Raw genomic sequence first — 22,730 nt, 5'->3', positions numbered from 1 at the left:
TGGACATAGGTTCCAATTTAGCAAAGCTTTCTTGCCCAGAATTCTGTCGTAAAAGCTTTGAAAAGTCTCAACATTTTTTGCACAACACGAGTCTGAACAAAACTTATGACTATTTTTCAACACTATTTTGCCCAGCTCTGACAAAGTGGGTAGATCTATGATGGGACAGGGACATGGTGATCCCCGCTGGTCAAATTCAGCAGAGACTAGAGTAAGATTTGTCCACTCCACTTGAACCCTCATCAAGACCTACGTGAAAAACACCGGTCTTGGTGCATCAGGGCCATAGTGTTCAAAACATGGACATGTGAACAGCACCATAGATTATAATGAGTATGTATTCTATGAAAAACTGCTAGAATACTTGACGTGAAAAACGGATATCAGAATGAGGCCTCAAAAGGCAACATTTTGGGATGTGAAAAATTCTCTAAACAAAGATCCAGGAATAAAAAAAAAATAAAACTTGGGCGCCTTTGTCTTCTTGGTGTAAAAATGTAGGAGCTAAAATTATATTGGTTGCCAAATTAAAAATCAACATAAAGTAATATTCAAATTGTCTCTCCAGTAAAGGAGACAAACTCTAGCACAGCGCCACCTATTGGAAGTAGCGATCCTAAAAGTCACAAGTGGATTTTCAACAATCCTTTGCAATAATGACTCAGGATATATAAGCCAGATCAGAATCCCAATTTGCAGACACGGTGTTTCGGGGTGCTTGCCCCTCGTCAGTGCAAAGTATGGGGGTGTCTGATCTGGCATAAAGTAATAGTAATTAGCAAATACAATAAAATGGGACACAGTTTCTCTGACAAGGAACCAAAGGGCTCAAAATCTTGGAAAGAGATTTGGTCAGCGTTTGTTTTTTTTTTTAACTTAAAATCTCTTTTTTCAGTTAATACATTTTTTATAAAAACAAAAAACCCTGAAATGTAGTAATACATTCCAACTTAGATTTCGTCAATAATATGGCCCGTAGACTTAACGAAGCTGGCTACTACTTTAACATTGATGGCCTATCCTTAGGATAGGCCATTAATGTCTGATCGGCAGGGGCACCTCCGCCGATCAGACATTTATGACCCATCCTAAGGACAGGCCATCAATGTTAAAGTATAGGCCATCCTCTTTACGTCCTGTTAGTCTCAGCTCAGAGAGAAGATTACGTGATCATTTACTGGTCAGAGCAGAAATACTTCTAGCAATACCAGGTCATATTGTGCTCTTACTCATCACAGCTGAGGTTATAAAATGCGACCTTATACAACACACCTTGATAAGTCAATATAGGAGCCATATACATGACAAATTAGCTTGATGCCTACAGTCTGTTACAGTGATGACTTGAGATGAGAGAATATCCAGGTGGAAATTAATTCTACTTGAATTTTACAAAAATCTGCATTTATCAAAATGCTAATTTATTTTTTTAATTCCCTTCTGTGAGGATATAGCAAAATCTTATCTGTTTTATGCCAATTTTCTGAACCCTAAAAGGCTATGAAAGATGAGTAAAAAATATTTATATTTGCCTTACCATTCAACCCTCTAGCCCCTCCATTTTTTTTTTTGCATCTTCAGATTGCTGCTGAGAATGCTTAAAGTTCCTGCACATGTACATATAAGATCAAGGCGCATGCATCTCTTGTGAAGAACCCTCTAGGGTCTCATCAGAGTCAGAAGTCATGTACTAGCATGAAAGGCTTAGGAATGTCAGCACAAGCAGCGGTGATAAGAAGATGCGGCAGGGACTGGAAGGGTAACTGGGAAGAGGAGGAGCCGGAAGTGTGACTGTGGAGCGGAGGGGCCGGAGAGGTGAGTGGTAGAGTGAGTATAAAGATTTATTTATTTTAAATTTTACACTTATTATGGTATGACAAGGGATATTAAATTCATGGAGAATGACTTTGTCAAATAGAATTTCCCAGGAAAATCCACACTAACAGGTAAATTTGGGTTTTGCCAAAGTCAATAGTCTTGGAAATACGCGATGACCAAGCCTCTTTGCCAAAGTAATGCTTCTAAAAAGAATTGGTTATCACTTTGTGGGTTTGTTTTTTGTTGTTATTTTTTTTTTTTTTTTTTTTTTTAAGTGTGGTAAAAAATGTAATGTGCCCCCAGCTGTCAAAAAAAAAAAAAAAAAAAAAAGAATGTTTTGCTGCCCAAGAATAAAACACATGGTATAGGAAGCGTCATCAATTGTGACGTGATTCATTTAATATATAGCGTGGAATGTATCATGTGTTTTAAAACATAATGGGTGTACAGCGAAAAGAATTAAAAAAAAAAAAAGGTTAACAGAATATTTATCACATATTAAAGTAAAGTAATACATACTGAGGGGCAGCAAAACATTTTCTTGACACACATGGAGGTGATAAGACAGGTCTAACATGCTATGGTTTGGAGAAAGTCACCTGCCCTGTCCAGGGTGGTGACAAAAAGTGCCTTTAAGAGAGATGCATTGGATCTTATTATTAGATACCGAGCAGCCTAATGGGATGGATTTCCATAGACATACTATGCGTTTGTATTAATTATCTGTGTTATATTTGTGCACATGTTTTGTGAACTTTCATTGGCTGATGCTGATTGTGTGTGTGTGCGTGCGTGCGTGCGTGCGTGCGTGCGTCTGTGTTAAGCTGGGGATTAGTATCTATGACTAAGGGTGCAAGTAGCACCAGAAACGCGTCAGCATAGTTTTCTAGCCGACTATTTGTTTTTAACTATGTTTTAATGAAGCTACAAGGATTTTACTACGATTCTCACATTTTTTCCTTTTGGAAAATACTAATTTTCTGTATCTTACTGCTTGGGGCAGCAGCTTCATGTGAGGACCGTTATGCCTATGGACTCTGGCCTTATATATTTAAGATGAAAACCTATTTTTTTCTTTGGTTTCAGGTGTGATTTTCATATTGCCTAGACCTGTTACTTGCCACAGGTGAGTCTGAAGGAGCATCACATGCTTAAAGGGAACCGGTCACTACTTTTTTGGGCTATAAGCTGTGGCCACCACCACCAGGCTGTTATATACAGCATTCTAACATGCTGTATATAAGAGCCCAGGCCGCTGTGGCAACATAAACACTTACTACTTACTACTACTAATAATACTTACCTAACGGTCGCTCTGTGGTGGAATAGGGCCATATGGGCATCTCCGTTGTCCGATGCCGGCGCCTCCTCTTTCGGCCATCTTCGTCCTCTTTCTCAAGCCTGTGTGCATGACGCGGCTACGTCATACACACTCGCCGGTCCTGCGCAGGCGCACTACAATACTTTGATGTGCCCTGCTCAGGGAAGATCAAAGTGCGCCTGCTAAGGACCTGAATGCCGGCGAGTGTGGATGACGTTGGACCAGTCATGCACCGTGGCTAGAGAAGAATGAGAACAAAAATGGCTGAAAGAGGCGGCTCCGGCCCGGACAACGGAGACGCCCATTAGGCCCTATACCACCGCAGCGCGACCGTTAGGTAAGTGTTTTTTAGGTTGTGACAGAGGCCTGGGCTCTTCTATACAGCATGTTAGAATGCTGTATATAAGAGCCTGGTGGTGGTGGCCACAGCTCATAGTCCAAAAAAGTGGTGATAGGTTCCCTTTAACCCCTTCACCCCCGGCCACTAAAACACCCTAATGACCGGGCCATTTTTTGCAATTCTGACCAGTGTCACTTTGACAGGTTATAACTCTGGAACGCTTCAACGGATCCTGGCGATTCTGAGATTGTTTTTTCGTGACATATTGTACTTCATGTCAGTGGTAAATTTAGGCCGATATTTTTTGCGTTTATTTGTGAAAATTTAGGAAATTTGGCGAAAATTTTGAAAATTTCGCAATTTTCAAACTTTGAAAATTTATGCCCATAAATCTGAGAAATATGTCACACAAAATAGTTACTAAATAACATTTCCCACTTGTCTACTTTACATCAGCGCAATTTTCGAAACAAATTTTTTTTTCGTTAGGAAGTTAGAAGGGGTCAAAGTTCATCAGCAATTTCTCATTTTTCCAACAAAATTTAGAAAATAATTTTTTTTAGGGACCACATCACATTTGAGGTGACTTTGAGAGACCGAGGTGACAGAAAATACCCAAAAGTGACCCCATTCTAAAAACTGCACCCCTCACTCTGCTCAAAACCACATCCAAAAAGTTTATTAACCCTTTAGGTGCTTCACAGGAACCAAAGCAATGTGGAAGGAAAAAATGAAAATTTTACTTTTTAACACAAAAATGTTACTTTAGCCATAAAATTTTCATTTTCACAAGGGAGAAAAGAGAAAGTGCACCCTACAATTTATTGTGCATTTTCTCCTGAGTACGCCGATACCCCATATGTGGTAAAAATCAATTGTTTGGGTGCACAGCGGAGCTCGGAAGGGAAGGAGCGCCATTTGAATTTTTGAACGCAAAATTAGCTGCACTCATTAGCGGACGCCATGTCGGGTTTGAAGACCCCCTGAGGTGCCTAAACAATGGAGCTCCCCCACAAGTGACCCCATTTTGGAAACTAGAGCCCTCAAATATTTTTTCTAGATGTTTGATGAGCACTTTGAACACCTGGGGGCTTCACAGAAGTTTATAACGTTGAGCCGTGAAAAGAAAAAAAAATTTTTTTACCACAAAACTGTTGCTTCAACTAGGTAGCTTTTTTTTTCACAAGGGTATCGGGAAAAAATGCAACATAAAATGTATTGTCCATTTTCTCCTGAGTACGCAGATACCTCATATGTGGTGGAAATCAAATGTTTGGACACACGGCAGTGCTTGGAATGCAAGGAGCGCCATTTGAATTTTTGAACGCAAAATTAGCTGCACTAATTAGCGGACGCCATGTCGGGTTTGAAGACCCCCTGAGGTGCCTAAACAATGGAGCTCCCCCACAAGTGACCCCATTTTGGAAACTAGAGCCCTCAAATATTTTTTCTAGATGTTTGATGAGCACTTTGAACACCTGGGGGCTTCACAGAAGTTTATAACGTTGAGCCGTGAAAAGAAAAAAAAATTTTTTTACCACAAAACTGTTGCTTCAACTAGGTAGCTTTTTTTTTCACAAGGGTATTGGGAAAAAATGCAACATAAAATATATTGTCCATTTTCTCCTGAGTACGCAGATACCTCATATGTGGTGGAAATCAAATGTTTGGACACACGGCAGTGCTCGGAATGCAAGGAGCGCCATTTGAATTTTTGAACGCAAAATTAGCTGCACTAATTAGCGGACGCCATGTCGGGTTTGAAGACCCCCTGAGGTGCCTAAACAATGGAGCTCCCCCACAAGTGACCCCATTTTGGAAACTAGAGCCCTCAAATATTTTTTCTAGATGTTTGATGAGCACTTTGAACACCTGGGGGCTTCACAGAAGTTTATAACGTTGAGCCGTGAAAAGAAAAAAAATTTTTTTTTACCACAAAACTGTTGCTTCAACTAGGTAGCTTTTTTTTTCACAAGGGTATCGGGAAAAAATGCAACATAAAATGTATTGTCCATTTTCTCCTGAGTACGCAGATACCTCATATGTGGTGGAAATCAAATGTTTGGACACACGGCAGTGCTCGGAAGGCAAGGAGCGCCATTTAAATGCAAAATTAGCTGCACTCATTAGCGGACGCCATGTCAGGTTTGAAGACCCCCTGAGGTGCCTAAACAATGGAGCTCCCCCACAAGTGACCCCATTTTGGAAACTAGAGCCCTCAAATAATTTTTCTAGATGTTTGGTGAGCACTTTGAACACCTGGGGGCTTCACAGAAGTTTATAGCGTTGAGCCGTGAAAAGAAAAAAAAAATTTTTTACCACAAAACGGTTGCTTCAATTAGGTAGCTTTTTTTTTCACAAGGGTAACAGGAAAAAATGCACCATAAAATGTATTGTGCATTTTCTCCTGAGTACGCAGATACATCATATGTGGTGGAAAGTAATTGTTTGGGCGCATGGCGGGGCTCAGAAGAGAAGGAGCGCCATTTGACAGCAAAATTGGTTGGAATCATTAGCGGACGCCATGTCACGTTTGGAGACCCCCTATGGTGCCTAAACAGTGGAGCTCCCCCACAAGTGACACCATTTTGGAAACTAGAGCCCTCAAATAATTTTTCTAGATGTTTGGTGAGCACTTTGAACACCTGGGGGCTTCACAGAAGTTTATAGCGTTGAGCCGTGAAAAGAAAAAAAAATTTTTTACCACAAAACGGTTGCTTCAACTAGGTAGCTTTTTTTTTCACAAGGCTATCAGGAAAAAATGCACCATAAAACGTATTGTGCATTTTCTCCTGAGTACGCAGATACCTCATATGTGGTGGAAAGTAATTGTTTGGGCGCATGGCGGGGCTCAGAAGAGAAGGAGCGCCATTTGACTTTTCAAACGCACAGACGCAGTGCACTGATCGGTCGCTGCAGGACGCACGGTCGGATGCGATAAAAAAAGCGTCGGGGATACGTAAAAAAAAAGTCACGCCAAAAATTGACCATGGATGCAGATATGTTATGTGCATCCCTGATCAGCGCTCGGCGGGACGCACAGACGGATGCCATACAAAAAGCGTCGGGAATACGGAAAAAAGTCACGCCAAAAATTGAGCAGGGATGCCGATCCGTTATCTGCATCCCTGATCAGCGCTCGGCGGGACGCACGGACGGATGCGATACAAAAAGCGTCGGGAATACGGAAAAAAGTCACGCCAAAAATTGAGCAGGGATGCCGATCCGTTATCTGCATCCCTGATCAGCGCTCGGCGGGACGCACGGTCGGACGCGATACAAAAAGCGTCGGGAATACGGAAAAAAGTCACGCCAAAAATTGAGCAGGGATGCCGATCCGTTATCTGCATCCCTGATCAGCTCTCGGCGGGACGCACGGACGGATGCCATACAAAAATTGTCGCGAATACGGAAAAAAGTCATGCCAAAAACTGACCACGGATGCAGATCCGTTATCTGCATCCCTGATCAGCGCTTGGCGGGACGCACGGACAGATGAAGTGTAAAAATGGACAGGATACAATAAAAAAAAAAAAAAGTTATACTCACAGTACCAAGAGGATCACTGACCAGAAGAGTTGCAGAGGAACAAGAAGGCAGTGAGATAGACAGCTTTACACCAGCAGCAGGCAGGACGTTGGACAGATCAGCAGAAGGACCCAGATGGAGGCAGATGTGATCGGGCCAGTGAAGACCTCGGACGACCCGTGAAGGCAGGTAAGAGGACGTCGGGGGGGGGCAGGGGGGGATGGGGAGAGGGGGGGGCAGAGGGGGGGCAGATGGGGGGGGGTTAGAGGGAGAGCAGAGGGGGCGGAGAAGCAAAGGCAGAAGGAAGGAACCTTGGAAGCAGATGACAGAGGAGGCAGGCAGATCGCGTGGGGAGCAGATCGGGATGCCGGGGGGCAGATCGGGGCGTAGGGGGGCAGATCGGGGCGTAGGGGGGCAGATCTGGGGGGGCACGGGCAGGGGCCTTCACGGGAGCGCGCAGGGGCCTTCACGGGAGCGCGCAGGGGCCATCGCCGGAGCGCAATACTTACCTTTGGAGCTGGAGCGGTGACAGCAGAGGCGGCGTCTGCGGCGGCAGCAGCGGTGGCGTGGTACCAAAAGTACCAGCCACTCCACGCTGCAGCCATGTTGGGGGAGGGTCCCCAGAGCAGTACAGGCCTGGGGAGGGCGGCCACCGGCAGATCAGACCGCCCCACTGCACACTGATTGGTGCGATTGCGCGTCATAGCACGATCGCTCCAATCAGTGCTGCAGGGGCTGGGGGCGGCATGTTTGAGGTCCACCTATGATATGCTGCAGCAGCTGCGGCATCTCATAGCTGGATCTCACAGGATCGCACTAATTCGGGCATTATTTTTGCCGAAATTAGTGCGATCGATGTGGTTGGCGGTTCAGATTTGAACAGCCAATCACATCGATCGTCGATAGGGGGTGGCGATGCCACCCCCCCTGGGGTCAAGCAAAGGTCCCCTGCTGTAAGAAACAGCAGGGGACATCATTTGAAAGCCGTTGCTATGGCCACGGCAATCAAATGAAGTTTAGGCAGTAAAATTACGTCCCTGGTCGTTAAGTCACGTTAAAATAGGACGTAATTTTACTGCCCGCGGTCGTGAAGGGGTTAAAACAAATTGTCTACCCAGAATTTTGGAAAGGTGCCAACAATTTTATCTGTCTCTTTTTTGCAGTTTTGAGCGAAACTATTTAACACATACACATTTCACAGCCCGTATGAGGCCTGCAATTTCCAGAAAAACAATGGATCTCCTAACCCAATCTAACAACCTAATAGGCATACATGAAGGTTAGTTTGGGTCAGGGATACCGTGGTAAATCCAGACCTTGCAGTCTGTGCAAGGACTGTGAAATGCCAATGTGTGAAGCTGGCCTCAAACATATAATCAATTGCTAAGGGCAGAAACCACAACAGGCCACAGTAATCATCAATTCTGCCACAAACAAGGGCCTTTTCTTCAAAAAAAGCAAAATAATAGTTACATTTCTGTCTCTCAGCCAGTGGTCCCCTGCAGCAGGCGGATAAACCACAAGAGATTTCCTTGAAGTCTATGTGGTTGTCACGGTTTTCATCAAATGCATTAAACAACCCTAAAATAAAGAAAAGAAAAGGTCATAATCTGGTGATAACTTGATCTTGTAATATACAAACAAAAATTAACTATAGCATATGTGTAATTAGCCTCAAAACTAAACTTGACATATAATAAATACTTAAAAAAACCAAAACCATGGGAATACAATACAAAATTTTATACAATATATGACTAATCATCAACTAAAACAGTCACGCGTTCTTTAATATATCAATTACTAAAATTAAAATAGTAGGAAATTATTAATTTGAAAAGCGTGTATTTTTAACTGAGGCCCATTTCACACATTAGTATATTTTACCAAAATCAGGAGTGGATCCTAGAAAGAAAAAACAAACTATAATTGAAATATTCACAGCTATTATTGTGTTTTGGAGCTACTCCTGTTATTAGATTACAAACAGAGATGCATGAAGTTCAGCTCGGCGGGCTTAGCCAGACTGTAGATAAGGTTTGGTTGTGGGCCCGGACTTGACCTGAACCCCAATGGAAGTCACTAATTGGGCAATACAGGTCATCGCTCAAATGCAGCCAGCCAGATGAAGATCCAGAGGCAGCCAGCCATAAACACAGCACATTCCGGGGGAGAGTGGCATCTGAGAACGCTGCTGTTATCCCCAGTACGAGCCGTTCAAACACTGCAAGTGGCTTGCACTGGTCTGGGGACCGAGAGGACCCGAGCACAGTGATGTACACATGAGTGGTTTGCACACGTAAGGCTATGTGCGCACGTTTGCGTATTACATGCAGTTACGCTGTGCTTTGCAGCGCAGCGTAACTGCATGCGTCCTGCGTCCCCTGCATAATCTATGGAGATTGTGCAGGGGCCACGCGCACGTGGCGTATTAGAGCACAGCGCTTCGGCTGCTGCCCGAAGCGCGCGTTCTAAGAAGTGACATGTCACTTCTTCTGTGCGCTTTGCGGGCAGCCCCTGCTCTGTCTATGGGAGGAGCTGCAGGGAGAGCGCACGTTCTATGCCGGCACCATGCGCTTCAGAACGGAGCTTTTCAGCTGCACTGTGATGCGCATCTTTTTAGGTGCGGTGCAGAGTGCACACGTGCACACATAGCCTTAAGCACCCAAACCCTGTTTGTTTTTTAAAGTCTGCGTTTGGTACGAAAACCGAACCTTGGGTTCGCTCATCTTTACTTACAAATAAGTATGACCTATTGACCAAAAATACTGACCTGTGAAAGTTGAACTTTAAAATTAAAAAAAAAATAAAAATAAGGGTACGTACACATAAAATAGTTGTTTCCTAGCTTGGAACCTGTCGAAATAATGGACAGGTCATATTTTTTAGCCTCTTCATTTAACTGCTTGAGGCTTTGATAGCTGTGAAGTGACAAAAGACAGAACAATACGCACAGCAAGTCATTTTTACATTGCTGTTCATATGTTCATTCCTTTTGGTATTTTTTTTTTTCAGTGTTTTGTTCAGGCAGGTTTCCAGGTGGAATTTGCCTTAAAAAGACATCTTGTGCACATGCACTAAAAAAAAAAAAGCATATGAAGTCAAATAGATCGAAATTATAGAAATCCAATTCAAGCACTGCAATTTTAACTTCAACTGGGTGAAATCTGCCACAAACGGTCTTTTTTTTTTTTTTTTTACAGATTCTCTCCGTTTGACTATTGAAACTACAGAGACCATAATAACACTTTGCTGCAAATTACCTATTTGTATTCAATTTGAAAAAATTGGGCGAGAATTATCCAAAGAGTTTTGCTTGAATGTATGAGACAATGACAGCACAATCTACAAAATCGTATGCATATAAAGTACAGACCAAAAGTTCGGACACACCTTCTCATTCAAAGAGTTTTCTTTATTTTCATGACTCTGAAAATTGTAGATTCACATTGAACGCATCAAAACTATGAATTAACACATGTAGAATTAAATACTTAACAAAAATGTGTGAAACAACTGAAAATATGTCTTATATTCTAGGTTCTTCAAAGTAGCCACCTTTTGCTTTGATTACTGCTTTGCACACTCTTGGCATTCTCTTGATGAGTTTCAAGAGGTAGTCACCGGATATGGTTTTCACTTCACAGGTGTGCCCTGTCAGGTTAAATAAGTGGGATTTCTTGCCTTATAAATGGGGTTGGGACCATCAGTTGTGTAGTGCAGAAGTCTGGTGGATACACAGCTGATAATCCTACTGAATAGACTGTTAGAATTTGTATTATGGCAAGAAAAAAAGCAGCTAAGTAAAGAAAAACGAGTGGCCATCATTACTTTAAGAAATGAAGGTCAGTCAGTCCGAAAAATTGGGAAAACTTTGAAAGTGTTCCCAAGTGCAGTGGCAAAAACCATCAAACGCTACAAAGAAACTGGCTTACATGAGGACCGTCCCAGGAAAGGAAGACCAAGAGTCACCTCTGCAGCGGAGGATAAGTTTATCCAAGTCTCCAGCCTCAGAAATCGCAGGTTAACAGCAGCTCAGATTAAAGACGAGGTCAATGCCCCACAGGGTTCTAGCAGTAGACATCTCTAGAACAACTGTTAAGAGGAGACTTTGTGCAGCAGGCCTTCATGATAAAATAGCTGCTAGGAAACCACTGCTAAGGACAGGCAACAAGCAGAAGAGACCTGTTTGGACTAAAGAACACAAGAAGTGGACATTAGACCAGTGGAAATCTGTGCTTTGGTCTGATGAGTCCAAATTTGAGATCTTTGGATCCAACCACCTTGTCTTTGTGTGACGCAGAAAAGGTGAACGGATGGACTCTACATGCTTGGTTCCCACCATGAAGCATGGAGGAGGATGTGTGATGGTGTGGGGGTGCTATGCTGGTGACACTGTTGGGGCTTTATTCAAAATTGAATACAAACTGAACCAGCATGGTTACCACAGCATTTTGCAGCGGCATGCTATTCCATCCGGTTTGCGTTTAGTTGGACCATCATTTATTTTTCAACAGGACAATGATCCCAAACACACCTCCAGGCTGTGTAAGGGCTATTTGACTAAGAAGGAGAGTGATCGGGTGCTACGCCAGATGACCTGGCCTCCACAGTCACCAGACCTGGACCCAATTAAGATAGTTTGGGGTGAGCTGGACCGCAGAGTGAAGGCAAAAAGCCAACAAGTGCTAAGCATCTCTGGGAACTCCTTCAAGATTGTTGGAAGAACATTTCTGGTGAATACCTCTTGAAGCTCATCAAGAGAATGCCAAGAATGTGCAAAGCAGTAATCAAAGCAAAAGGTGGCTACTTTGAAGAACCTAGAATATAAGACATATTTTCAGTTGTTTCACACTTTTTTGTTAAGTATTTCATTCCACATGTGTTAATTCATAGTTTTGATGCCTTCAATGTGAATCTACAATTTTCAGAGTCATGAAAATAAAGAAAATTCTTTGAATGAGAAGGGGTGTACAAACTTTTGGTCTGTACTGTATATTCAGGAACAACTCCCTAGGCAGGACAGACATAAATGATCTTTAACACTTAAAAACTATTGTGATAGGCAAAAATAAACAAACAAGAATCCAAACAGCACATCTAGAGAATTTATTCAACTTTATTTTCTTGCAGTTAAATACATAGCACAAAAGAATGACACGTTAAGAAAAAAATATTTTACGGATAAAAAGTTTCAATAAGCATATAATTGTTGACGCAATTCAAGGCATACGCCTCTTACTCAAATGCCTTGAAACACGTCAACAGTTATGTGCTAATGGGACTTTTTATCCTTAAAAAAAAGTTTCAGGACATGCCATTCTTTACTGCTAAGTTTTAAAATGCAAGGAAATAAAGCTGAATAAATCATCTAGATCAGAGGTTCCCAACTCCAGTCCTCAAGGCACACCAACAGTGCATGTTTTCAGGATTTCCTTAGTATTGCAAAGGTGATAATTTAATCACCTGCAAAGGTGCTGAATCCAACACCCATGCAATGCTAAAGAAATCCTGAAAACATGCACTGTTGGTGTGCCTTGAGGACTGGAGTTGGGAACCTCTGGTCTAGATGAGCTGGATCTCTTTTTGGAATTATTTTCTCTACGGTGGATTACGATCCTGTGCACTCAGCAAGTCAGGTAAGCCGGATGCACCATCTATCTATCTATCCATCTATATCATACACACACTTCGCATATGTCATGTATTTGATACAACAATTTACAATATGATTCTGTTATTTCTTGTTTTCTATCCTTACTCAGGTACTGTGCTCTGGCCTCGTATAAAGCCCTGCCTGAACATTTTTGAATTCCTGGAAAAAAACATGTTGGTTGCTGATTATATATCGGTATGTTCTACTAGTTATCAGGTTTTGTTATATGTCATATACCTTCACTCAAGGACTGATGAATTGGTGGGGAAATCAAAGGAACAAATGTTTCCAGGTCAAAGCGTCCAGTCCTTGACTGTGCCTTTAACAGCCAATATCTTTTCTCCAGGTCAATGATGTCAGATTCTTCCACTGTTAATGTAATCCATAAAAAGCAAAAGTTAAAATAATGTATCATTTTTGTATCAGTTTTCTGGCAAACGCAAAATACAATAAGACTTTACACAACAATATTAAATGTCAACTTGACATGAAAAGAAAATGGTTAGAGGTTATCAAATGCTGAGGCGATTGATGAAGAAGTGGTGTCACAGAAAAAATATATTGCACATTATACCTTTGAGCTTCTGTCAGTAATCTCAACTGAAGGACACTGCAGTCAAAAATGTTCCTTTCAAAAAAGGCTGACAACAGTGACACGGCTGCCAACATCTAAACAAAATATCCAAGGACACAACTTTGCTGGGCAAGTGCACCAAAGATCCTCAGAGAGTGCTATCTAGGCACAGAACTGATCAAATATTAACAGGGGGCGCAAAATAATAGAGATAGATTTATAAAATTATTATATATCTATATCTATATATCTATCTATATATATATATATATATATATATATATATATATATATATATATATATATCCATATCTATCTATATCTATAAATCTATCTATATCTATCTATCTCTATATACACATACATACATACACATATACATACATACACATACATACATACATACATACATACATACATACATATATATATATATATATATATATATATATACACACACACACACATAGATAGATAGATAGATATAGATAATTTTTTGGGATTTTTTTTTAAGAGTTGGGAAAGATCAGATTGTACAAATATTGTAAGACCAGAAACAGCAAACTTCTTTTTATACACTATGCAAGAACTCAAACACAACCTGTAACTAAAAAATAATATGAAGTCATTTTTTTCAGTGCACAGTGACATTAACCTCAGACCTATGGCTAAAATCAGCTACTGAAGTTCAAGAGGACTATTCAACAAAGTTTTCATTCTGAATTGTACACACTAGGTGCTGCAGAGCAGAATAAAGCATTGATATTTTTTTATTTAGCCTTTCCATTGCAGAGATATTAGCAATCAAAGTATTGGCACCAAAGGAGTTAAAATTTTCAACACTCTAGTGGGCGTTACCGGAGAGATTTCACTGGAGGAGTGTAGCTTTTCTTTTGGACGCTGCCCAATGACAGAAAATGCCCCACACAATAGCACTGACAAGCAATCGTCTCCTTCACTTTGGCTCCTCTCTAATTCTAAATGAGCTTTATTGTCAAGAGAAAATACACACTAGCACTGCCAAAGCAAGTGTAGTGCTGTCAACTGGGGTGTACTGCCCCCCCAGCCCCCCACACTGACTGCTGGAGATGAAAGCTGTTAAATCAGACATGGGTCTGCTATGCTCCAGCACATGTAATCAATCTCCAGTGAGGAGAGGATTGCGAGTTTCAAATTCAAGACCTGTCAATTTCTCTTGTTTGTACACTGAGTTTTATGTGCAGATTTTATGTTGGTGCTATAAAAATAAAATTGTTAGTATTTATAGGTGTTATATCACCTACATGGCTTTGCTGGTGCTTGCTTAAAGGGAACATGTCACCACTTTTTTGGCGTATAAGCTGCGGTCACCACCAGAATACTAACATGCTGTATATAAGAGCCCAGGCTGCTGTGAGAACATAAAAAACACTTTATAATACTTACCCAACGGTCGTGCGGTGGGCCATATGGGCGTCTACGTTGTCCAGTGCCGCCATCGCCTCTTTCGGCCATCTTCGTCCTCCTTCTTCTCTAGCCGCGGTGCATGACGGGTCCAACGTCATCCACACTCGCCGGCATTCAGGTCCTGAGCAGGCGCACTTTGATCTACCCTGAGTAGGGCAGATCAAAGTATTGTAGTGCGCCTGCGCAGGACCGGCGAGTGTGTATGACGAAGACGCGTCACGCACACAGGCTTCAGAAAGAGGACGAAGATGGCCGAAAGGGGAGGCGCCGGCACCGGTCAACGGAGACACCCACATGGCCCTCCGCACAACCGTTCGGTGAGTATTATAAAGTGTTTTTTATGTTCTCACAGCGGCCTGGGCTCTTATATACAGCATGTTAGAATGCTGTATATAAGAGCCCGGTGGTGGTGGCCGCAGCTTATAGGCCAAAAAAGGTTCCCTTTAAGGCTATGTTCACACTAGAAAAATGATTTTTCTTAAGAAATTTCTCAAGAGTGAAGGATTAGTGCACCTGCGTTAAAAAACGCACCAAAAACGCACCTGCGTTTTTGCCGCGTTTTCGGTGCATTTTTACCGCTAGTTGCTCCCTGCGTTATTGTGCCAATTATCTATGGCAAATAACGCAGTTAGCTGCAGAAAAGAAGTGACATGCTCATTCTTTTTCTTAAGAAAATCTACTGAAAGAATTTTCTTAAGAAAAAAAACGCAGTGTGCGCACAGCTAATTTTTTTTGCCATAGGTTTTGCTGGGGAATGTCTGCAGAAAGGTTACAAGAATTTCTCAAGAAATTTCTGCAGCAAAAACGGACCAAAAACGCAGGTAAAAACACAGTGTGTGAACATAGCCTAATGCTGAAAGCCTCTGTTCAAACATTTTAAAAATTGTATATAAAAAGAATATCTTGTCTGCACACTTCATCAGTTACATCAGTATCATGGAGGCATGGCAGAGTACAACAAAGTGAGAGGTATCTATATCAGCAGTACCATATTGGAAAAAAGTAATTGTCATAGATCACTTTTTCTTCCTCATCTCTGCGCAGTCACTTTTCGATGAGTCACTTAGCATGCAGACTATGAAGAGACTTAAATTATTGTAGCTATTTACTTTCTCACTGCTGTTAGAAGATACAGGGGAAGACAAATAGAGGGAATTACAAGTGGTTTGTGTACCTTACTAACTATTATTCAAATTTTGTATTTACAGCAGCCTCTGCAGCAATTCTCTATAAATGTAGTTAGATGGCAAGGCTCGTTAAAGGGTCGATATTGAGTTTTAGGTTTGCTACTTCCCATCGGTGGCACTAGAGTTCATGTATCATTCCTTTCTGAGGCAGTTTGCATATTTAATTTCACAGAGGAGCTTATAAGCCTCCTAAGGCTGCTTTCACACTACGTTTTTTTAACATGCGTCATGAACTTTTTTTGCTGTAAAAGCGGAGCCGACTTCTGACAGCTGCGGAGGCTCATAACCAAGGTAAACATCGGGTAACTTGCTTGGATACCCGATATTTACGTTGGTTACGAGCATCCGCAGGTGCTAGGAGCCAGGCTGCCTGCTCCCTGCACACATAACCAACGTAAACATCGGGTAACTAAGAGAAGCGCTTTGCTTGGTTACCCGATATTTATCTTGGTTACGAGTGTCTGCAGCTCTCAGGCGGGGGAGAGAGAGAGGAGAGGGAGGGGGAGAGAGACAGAGAGGGAGGTGGAGAGAGGAAGGTGGAGAGAGGGAGTGATCACCCGAGGCTGGTTTCTGGGCATGCTCAGTAGAGCAAGCAGGATCCTGTCTATCAGCATGCTAGTGTTCACATGCGTTTGCGTGCAATATAGTCAGGATCCAGCAATTTGCAGTATTTGGACGCAGCTCAAAAATGCTACAAGTAGCGTTTTTGAAAAATGTTAAAAAACTGCAACTCGCTTGATCCTTACTATAACGCACGCAAACGCATGTGAACGCATGTTGAAGCGAGTCCATTGCAAATGCATTGAAATGAAAACGCATTTGCACTAGATCCGTTTTTGCGTTAAAAAAACGTTCATGACGGATGTTAAAAAAACGTAGTGTGAAAGCAGCCTAACACTGGCAAGTCACTCTCCTCAAGGAGAAATATTATCCCTTAGAGCTCAGTCAGAAGCCTCTCATACAGTCAAATGAAATGTTATGACTTTGTACTGAGGAGGGACAATATCCCAAAATGCGTTGGCAACTTGAGATTCTGGTTTCGATTCTATCCTAAGTCATATAGCAAGGTTCAATAAAGAGTAGATAGATTTAGGATTTAGGGTTGCCATTTCCAATAGAAGACACTATAGTTAAAGTCCCCTTCCTTTCTGAAAAGGTAAAATGCATCTATAAACGTACTAACTGGAGAAGATTGAAAATAACGTGAGACAGCCAATTAAGAAAAATAAAAAAAAGTGTGTCCTTTAAGCGTGCTACAGCTCTAATAGGCTTATAAGCTCTGTGACGTACATATATGCTCTATTATGCCATATGGACAGAACCAGTAGACAACTCATTTAATAAAGTTTAGTAGTTTGCAAATAAAAGTCATGTACCGATTTGATCTGCAGGACATGTTTTAATGGGGCACTCTGACTTTTTTTTTTCATTGCCACCTCTGTTACCAAATAGTGTGCATAGTGAGTGTGTTTATCGTAGGTATAAAGACCCCTAAAGGAACTACAAAATAAGGCGGATACTTAAAAAAAAAAAAAAAAAAAAGTATTAAAATATAGAAAAAATTAGAGAAACTCATGTGGTATCTCCACATCTGTAAATGTTCGATCTCTCAATATATAAATTAATAGGTAATTGACTGAATGAGAAAAAAAATGAATAAGGAGGTGATCAGAACATTGTGTCTTCTCCAAAATAGTATCAATAAAAGGTCAGCTCAGGGAACAAAAAACAAGCAGAGCCGCATCGACCGAAAAATGAAAATGTTTCTGGCATTTTAAAATAGCCATACAAGAATTTTTTATTTTTATTTTTTTAAAAAAATTGAAAAGAAAAATCTGACATGTACTGCTTAATTGTTATAAAGTTAAAGAACATTGTAGCTGAAAATAGCCAACATTTCAGCTTTTCTGTAAATTGGTAGAAATGCATGAAATCAATATCACAACAAAAGGAAATAACATGATCTGATTAGCATACAAGAAATCTTACAGTTCTAGTGGTGCACTACTCGGTAAACAGCAACGTAAAGTAGTCAGGGTCCAGCATTCAAATCCCACCAAGGACAACATCTGCAAGGAGTTTGTATGGGTTTCCTCCCACACTCCAAAGACATACTGATAGTAAATGTAGATTGTGAGCCCCGATGGGGACAGTGTTACTGATGTATGAAAAGTGGTGTAGAATTAATGGCACTATGTAAGTGATTATTATTATTAATGTCTAAACCACTGGCAAAAAAGGGAGTACACCCATAAGTGAAAATGGACAAATTGTGCCCAGGTAGCCATTTTCCTTCCCTGATGTCATGTGATTGAGTGTTACATGGTCTCCACTGTGAATGGCGAGCAAGTGTGTAAAATCTGGTGTTATCGCTCCCACACTCTCTCATACTGGTCACTGGAAGTTCAAGATGGCACCTCATGGCAAAGAATTCTCTGAGGATCCACAACGGCCAAGGCCATAGAGGTTTAACAAGACAGGTTCCACTCAGAACAGGCCTCGCCATGGTCAACCAAAGAAGTTGAGTGGACATGCTCAGCGCCATATCGAGAGGTTGTCTTTTCAAAATAGACGTATGAGTGCTAACAGCAATGCTGCAGAGGTTAAAGTAGTGCATGTGTGGGGGTCAGCCTGTCAATTGTCATATCACACGTCCCATACTACATAAATTGGTCTGCATGGCTGTCGTTCCAGAAGAAAGCCTCTTCTAAACATTATGCACAAGAAAGCCCGCAGACAAGACAAGCAGACTAAGGACATGGATTACTGGCACCATGTCCTGTGATCTGATGAGACCAAGAAAAACTTATTTGGTTCAGATGGGTTCAAGTGTATGTGGCGGCAACCAGGTGAGGCTTTGGGGCCCACTCATTCGCAATCTGAAGCATCGGAAGCTACACTGATAATGATATAATCAGTGTAACTCCTGCTGTATATGCTGGGGGCCCCCAAGGGTCTGGGGGCCCTGGGCAATTGGCCTGATACTCTAAAGGGGATGGGTGTATTGGGGTGCCGACTAACTTCGAACAAGTCGAATTTTGGAAAGTGAATTTCATTGTTCTTCTGGAGAGAAGCCACTGGTGGAATGGACAGTCAGTGGCTTTGTTATAGCAGGAGCAGATGTGTGCAGATTTTCTACACACAAAACTGCATGTTTTGGCAGAAAAAAAACCCACTTATGCGTTTTCTCTCGTGTTTTTTCATGCGTTCTTTCACATCATGGCAATCGCAGAGGTTCCTGCACCCCGTGATAGCCGCCGAGTCTCTGGCTGATGTTACAGCTGACACCCGGCTCTCACTGTCAGGAGCGGTGCTTACGCCGCTCCCGGCAGTTTAACCCCCTAAATGCTGCGATCAATCAGGATTGCAGCATTCAGGAGGCAGGGAGAGGAATCACTTACCTCTCCCTGGCGATTGGGTCCCTGTAATGCGATCAGAGGGACCCGAACACTGGGTTGCTGCCATGGCAACTCTGGGTCATCACCATGAGGATCCCAAGTTACTGAGCTACGGATCGCCTCACAGACCATGCCGGAAGCATGGTATGTGAGGCGAAATAACAGTGCTGCAAGTGCAGCACTCACAAATTTAATAAACTACAGTGATCGAGCTCAAGCACTGCAGTGGATTAGATCAGACGCAGGACAAAACACAGAAAGAACTGACATGCTGCAGATATTTTATGCACCAAATTCTGCAAGGAAATAATCTGCAACATGTGCACAGCAAGTAAGGATTCTCAAACTTTGCTGGGATGCGTTTTTTCTTGCAGTATTTATTAAAATGTGCATGAAAAAATGCAGCAAAAACGTGTGCACAGCCTAATAGGGAAAATAAGGAAAACAAGAGCACTTGACCAAATAAGCACTCTTATACATGGGAGAGTCAGCTGAGATGGCTGTCGAACGACTGATTGGCTAAAGCATCATTTGATTGACAACCATCTAATATGTATAGTGGGCTTTAATCTCTGTGGGCCAGGAACTCCTGTGCACGGACACCCAAGACTCGGAAGGACCAAACTTTTACAGTAAGGCTGAAGCCACACAGGGATTTGTGCGAGTCTTCGCATGACACTCGGCTCATGCTCGCAACACAGTGGGAGCAGAGTGTCATGCGACTGTGGTCCGATTGTGCGATCAGACCACAGTTGCAGAGGGCAGGGTCGGCGCTGCGGAGAGGAGGGAGGGATTTATCTCTTTATCTCCTTTGTTGCCGGCTGATGCAAGAATCGCACTGCTCTCACATTACACCGGTGTAACGCGAAAGCAATGCAATGTTTCTCTCACCCCATAGACTTGAATGGGTGCGAGTGAAACAAGCTCGCATTGCACCCGCAGCATGCTGCAACTGTTTTCTCGGTCCGATTAGGGAGTTCATGGGAACTGGCCCATAGAGTAATATTGGTCCGAGTGGAATGCGATTTTTTTTTTATCGCATTCCACTCTCCCCGTTTTTTTCGCCATGTGTGCTGACCCTTATAAACTAAATTTTAAACAGCAAGGAGAAATTCATCTAAATCGTCCACTTTATTATATGTACATTAAAATTCGATAGTCCTTATGGCCAGTGAAACTGTAATTTTAATGTACATAAAATAAACTGGACGATTTCTACTTCCTGCTGGAATTTTGTTTTTTCAGATCCTCATTCATGCCGCCCTCAGATTAAAGGAAATCTGTCCCTGGATTTTGAGAGTCTGTATTACCGTATATTAGAAAACCATAGCTGCTTCCTTTAAAAACACTACAATTCATGCCTATGGGCTGTATCTGTTACGGAGCGGCTCAGCTGCAATGTCAGCTATAGCCCGTGGCCAAGACTCGTACCTTTTCTGAAGTAAAGCATCTTTAATTGTCTTAACATATACAGCCGCTTTAAGTAAACAACTAAAGAAAAAGTTCAATCCTTACTAAAAAAAAAAGGGCGAAACCACCATTAGCGGCTATGGTCCATGGCAAAGAAACCGTTCACAATGCCATTGATGCATGTCAATAATGTGTACAGAGCTTAAGCTGCCTTTTTATTAAAGGTTGTGACTCCCCTTCATCTTTTTCAGCCCTTTGATCATTCAGATTAAAGAAACAACAATGCACAACGCTATAAAAATACATAGAAAAAGAAAGGAATACTAGCTACCATAAATAACTAATCTTTCATCAACTGGCTAAAGTAGCTCACTGCAACAACAGATTCAATTGGCTGGGATATAAATTGCTGTATTAGGTGATCAGTGGTCCATGAAATTAAAGAGTGCAGAATAAAGATTTGGCATTACTAGGTGAAGATTACATTCTCTATTAACAAAATGCAGATCAAGATGTGCACTGTCCTCCACAATGATCTCCAATGTTAATTTGCTGAAAGAAACAGTCTGTAAAAGCCATTGAGGTTTCTCGGTGCATTGTACCATGAGTCTATGGGTTAATGTACAGTGATATAGAGAGCTTGGAAATCCATATACATTGACAAAATGGAAAACTATGCTCGTTCTCTCTAAATGCTAAACAGTAACTTGCTGTCATTTCTAGGGAAATTATTTAGGCATTATATGTTGCTCTAGGTTACCAAAGATGAACGTATTTAAGAAGAATGTCATAATCATGAAATTATCATGTATAGAACAATTACATTCTATAAAAAAAAAAAAAATTATATATATTATATATATATACACACACACATATACATACATATATATTATATATATTTATATATTATATATACACACACATACATACATACATATACACACACACACACATATATACATATATATATACACACACACATACATACATTATATATATATATATATATATATATATATATTATATACATATACATATACATATACATATACATATACATATATATATATATATATATATATATATATATATATATATATATATATATATATATATATATATATATATATATATATATATATATATACACACACATATATATATATATACACACATATATATACACACACACACACATTTAGTGAATCTGTCAGCACGATTTCACATCCACCCAAAACTATGTATGTAGCTTTTCCAAAGACAAGTCCAGCAATACCTCACACGCCTAGTCGGTTCCTCAGTCACAGAAATCAGAGTTTGAGTTGGTATGTAAATAAGGCTGAGGATCAGAAGCCTCTGTCACTCCAGCTCTATTCCCCACCCAGTACTGCCTCCTGCTGTTTGACTGCTTTGTGACTTTAGGCAATTGAGTCGTCAACCAAACGGGAGCCAGCACTGGGCAGAGAATACAGCTGGAGTGACAGAGGTTTCAGATCTACAAATACTGTAAATCACAAAACTGAGAAAACCCCTCGCATAAGGGCTAAGGCTACTTTCACACATCCGGTTTTTGCAGTGCGGCACAATACGGCGCTCTGCAGAAAAACCGCAACCGTTTTCTTTGCCACCAGTTGCGTGGTTTTTTTGCATAGACTTACATTAGTGCCGTATTGTGCCGCATGGGCTTGCGTTCAGTCCATTTTTTGCCGCATGCGGCAGATTTAGCCGATGCCGCGGCCGGATGGAACGTTGCCTGCAACGTTTTTTGCTCCAACAAAAAAAACGCATCGCGCCGCAACCGGCCGCTGCAGCGCATTTTTCAATGCATGCCTAAGGACGCCGGATGCGGCGCGATGCGGAAAAAACGCATCCGGCCGCCGCATGCGGTTTCTTCCACTGCGCATCCTCAATAGCGTGCCGCAACCGGAAAAAAACGGACGGGCCGCATGTAAAAACTTATGCAAAGGATGCGGTGTTTTCGCCGCATCCATTGCATAGGTTTCACAGCCGGATTGAGCCGCACTGCTCAAACCGGATGTGTGAAAGTAG

General features: G+C 41.6%; 1 protein-coding gene and 1 non-coding gene across 3 annotated transcripts in view; both read right to left on the bottom strand.

Annotated features, from left to right (window-relative positions):
• The window catches only part of USP32 (ubiquitin specific peptidase 32), a 391,424-nt gene that overhangs the window by 189,427 nt on the left and 179,267 nt on the right, over nt 1-22,730 (bottom strand). For both annotated transcript variants that reach the window (XM_075336246.1, XM_075336247.1), the window contains exons 6-7: nt 12,901-13,032; nt 8,481-8,588 (exon numbers count right to left, since the gene is read on the bottom strand). In XM_075336246.1, coding sequence (XP_075192361.1) covers nt 8,481-8,588; nt 12,901-13,032 — 240 coding nt within the window. The remainder of the gene's footprint in view (nt 1-8,480; nt 8,589-12,900; nt 13,033-22,730) is intronic.
• On the bottom strand, nt 1,147-1,240 carry LOC142292821 (Z30 small nucleolar RNA). Its single transcript, XR_012750840.1, has one exon. It is a non-coding gene; the product is annotated as a Z30 small nucleolar RNA (small nucleolar RNA).

The sequence above is a fragment of the Anomaloglossus baeobatrachus genome, chromosome 2 (assembly GCF_048569485.1).
Source record: "Anomaloglossus baeobatrachus isolate aAnoBae1 chromosome 2, aAnoBae1.hap1, whole genome shotgun sequence".
Classification (NCBI taxonomy): domain Eukaryota; kingdom Metazoa; phylum Chordata; class Amphibia; order Anura; family Aromobatidae; genus Anomaloglossus; species Anomaloglossus baeobatrachus.
Note: the sequence above shows the minus strand (reverse complement) of the source record. Positions and strands in the feature narration are given on the sequence as shown.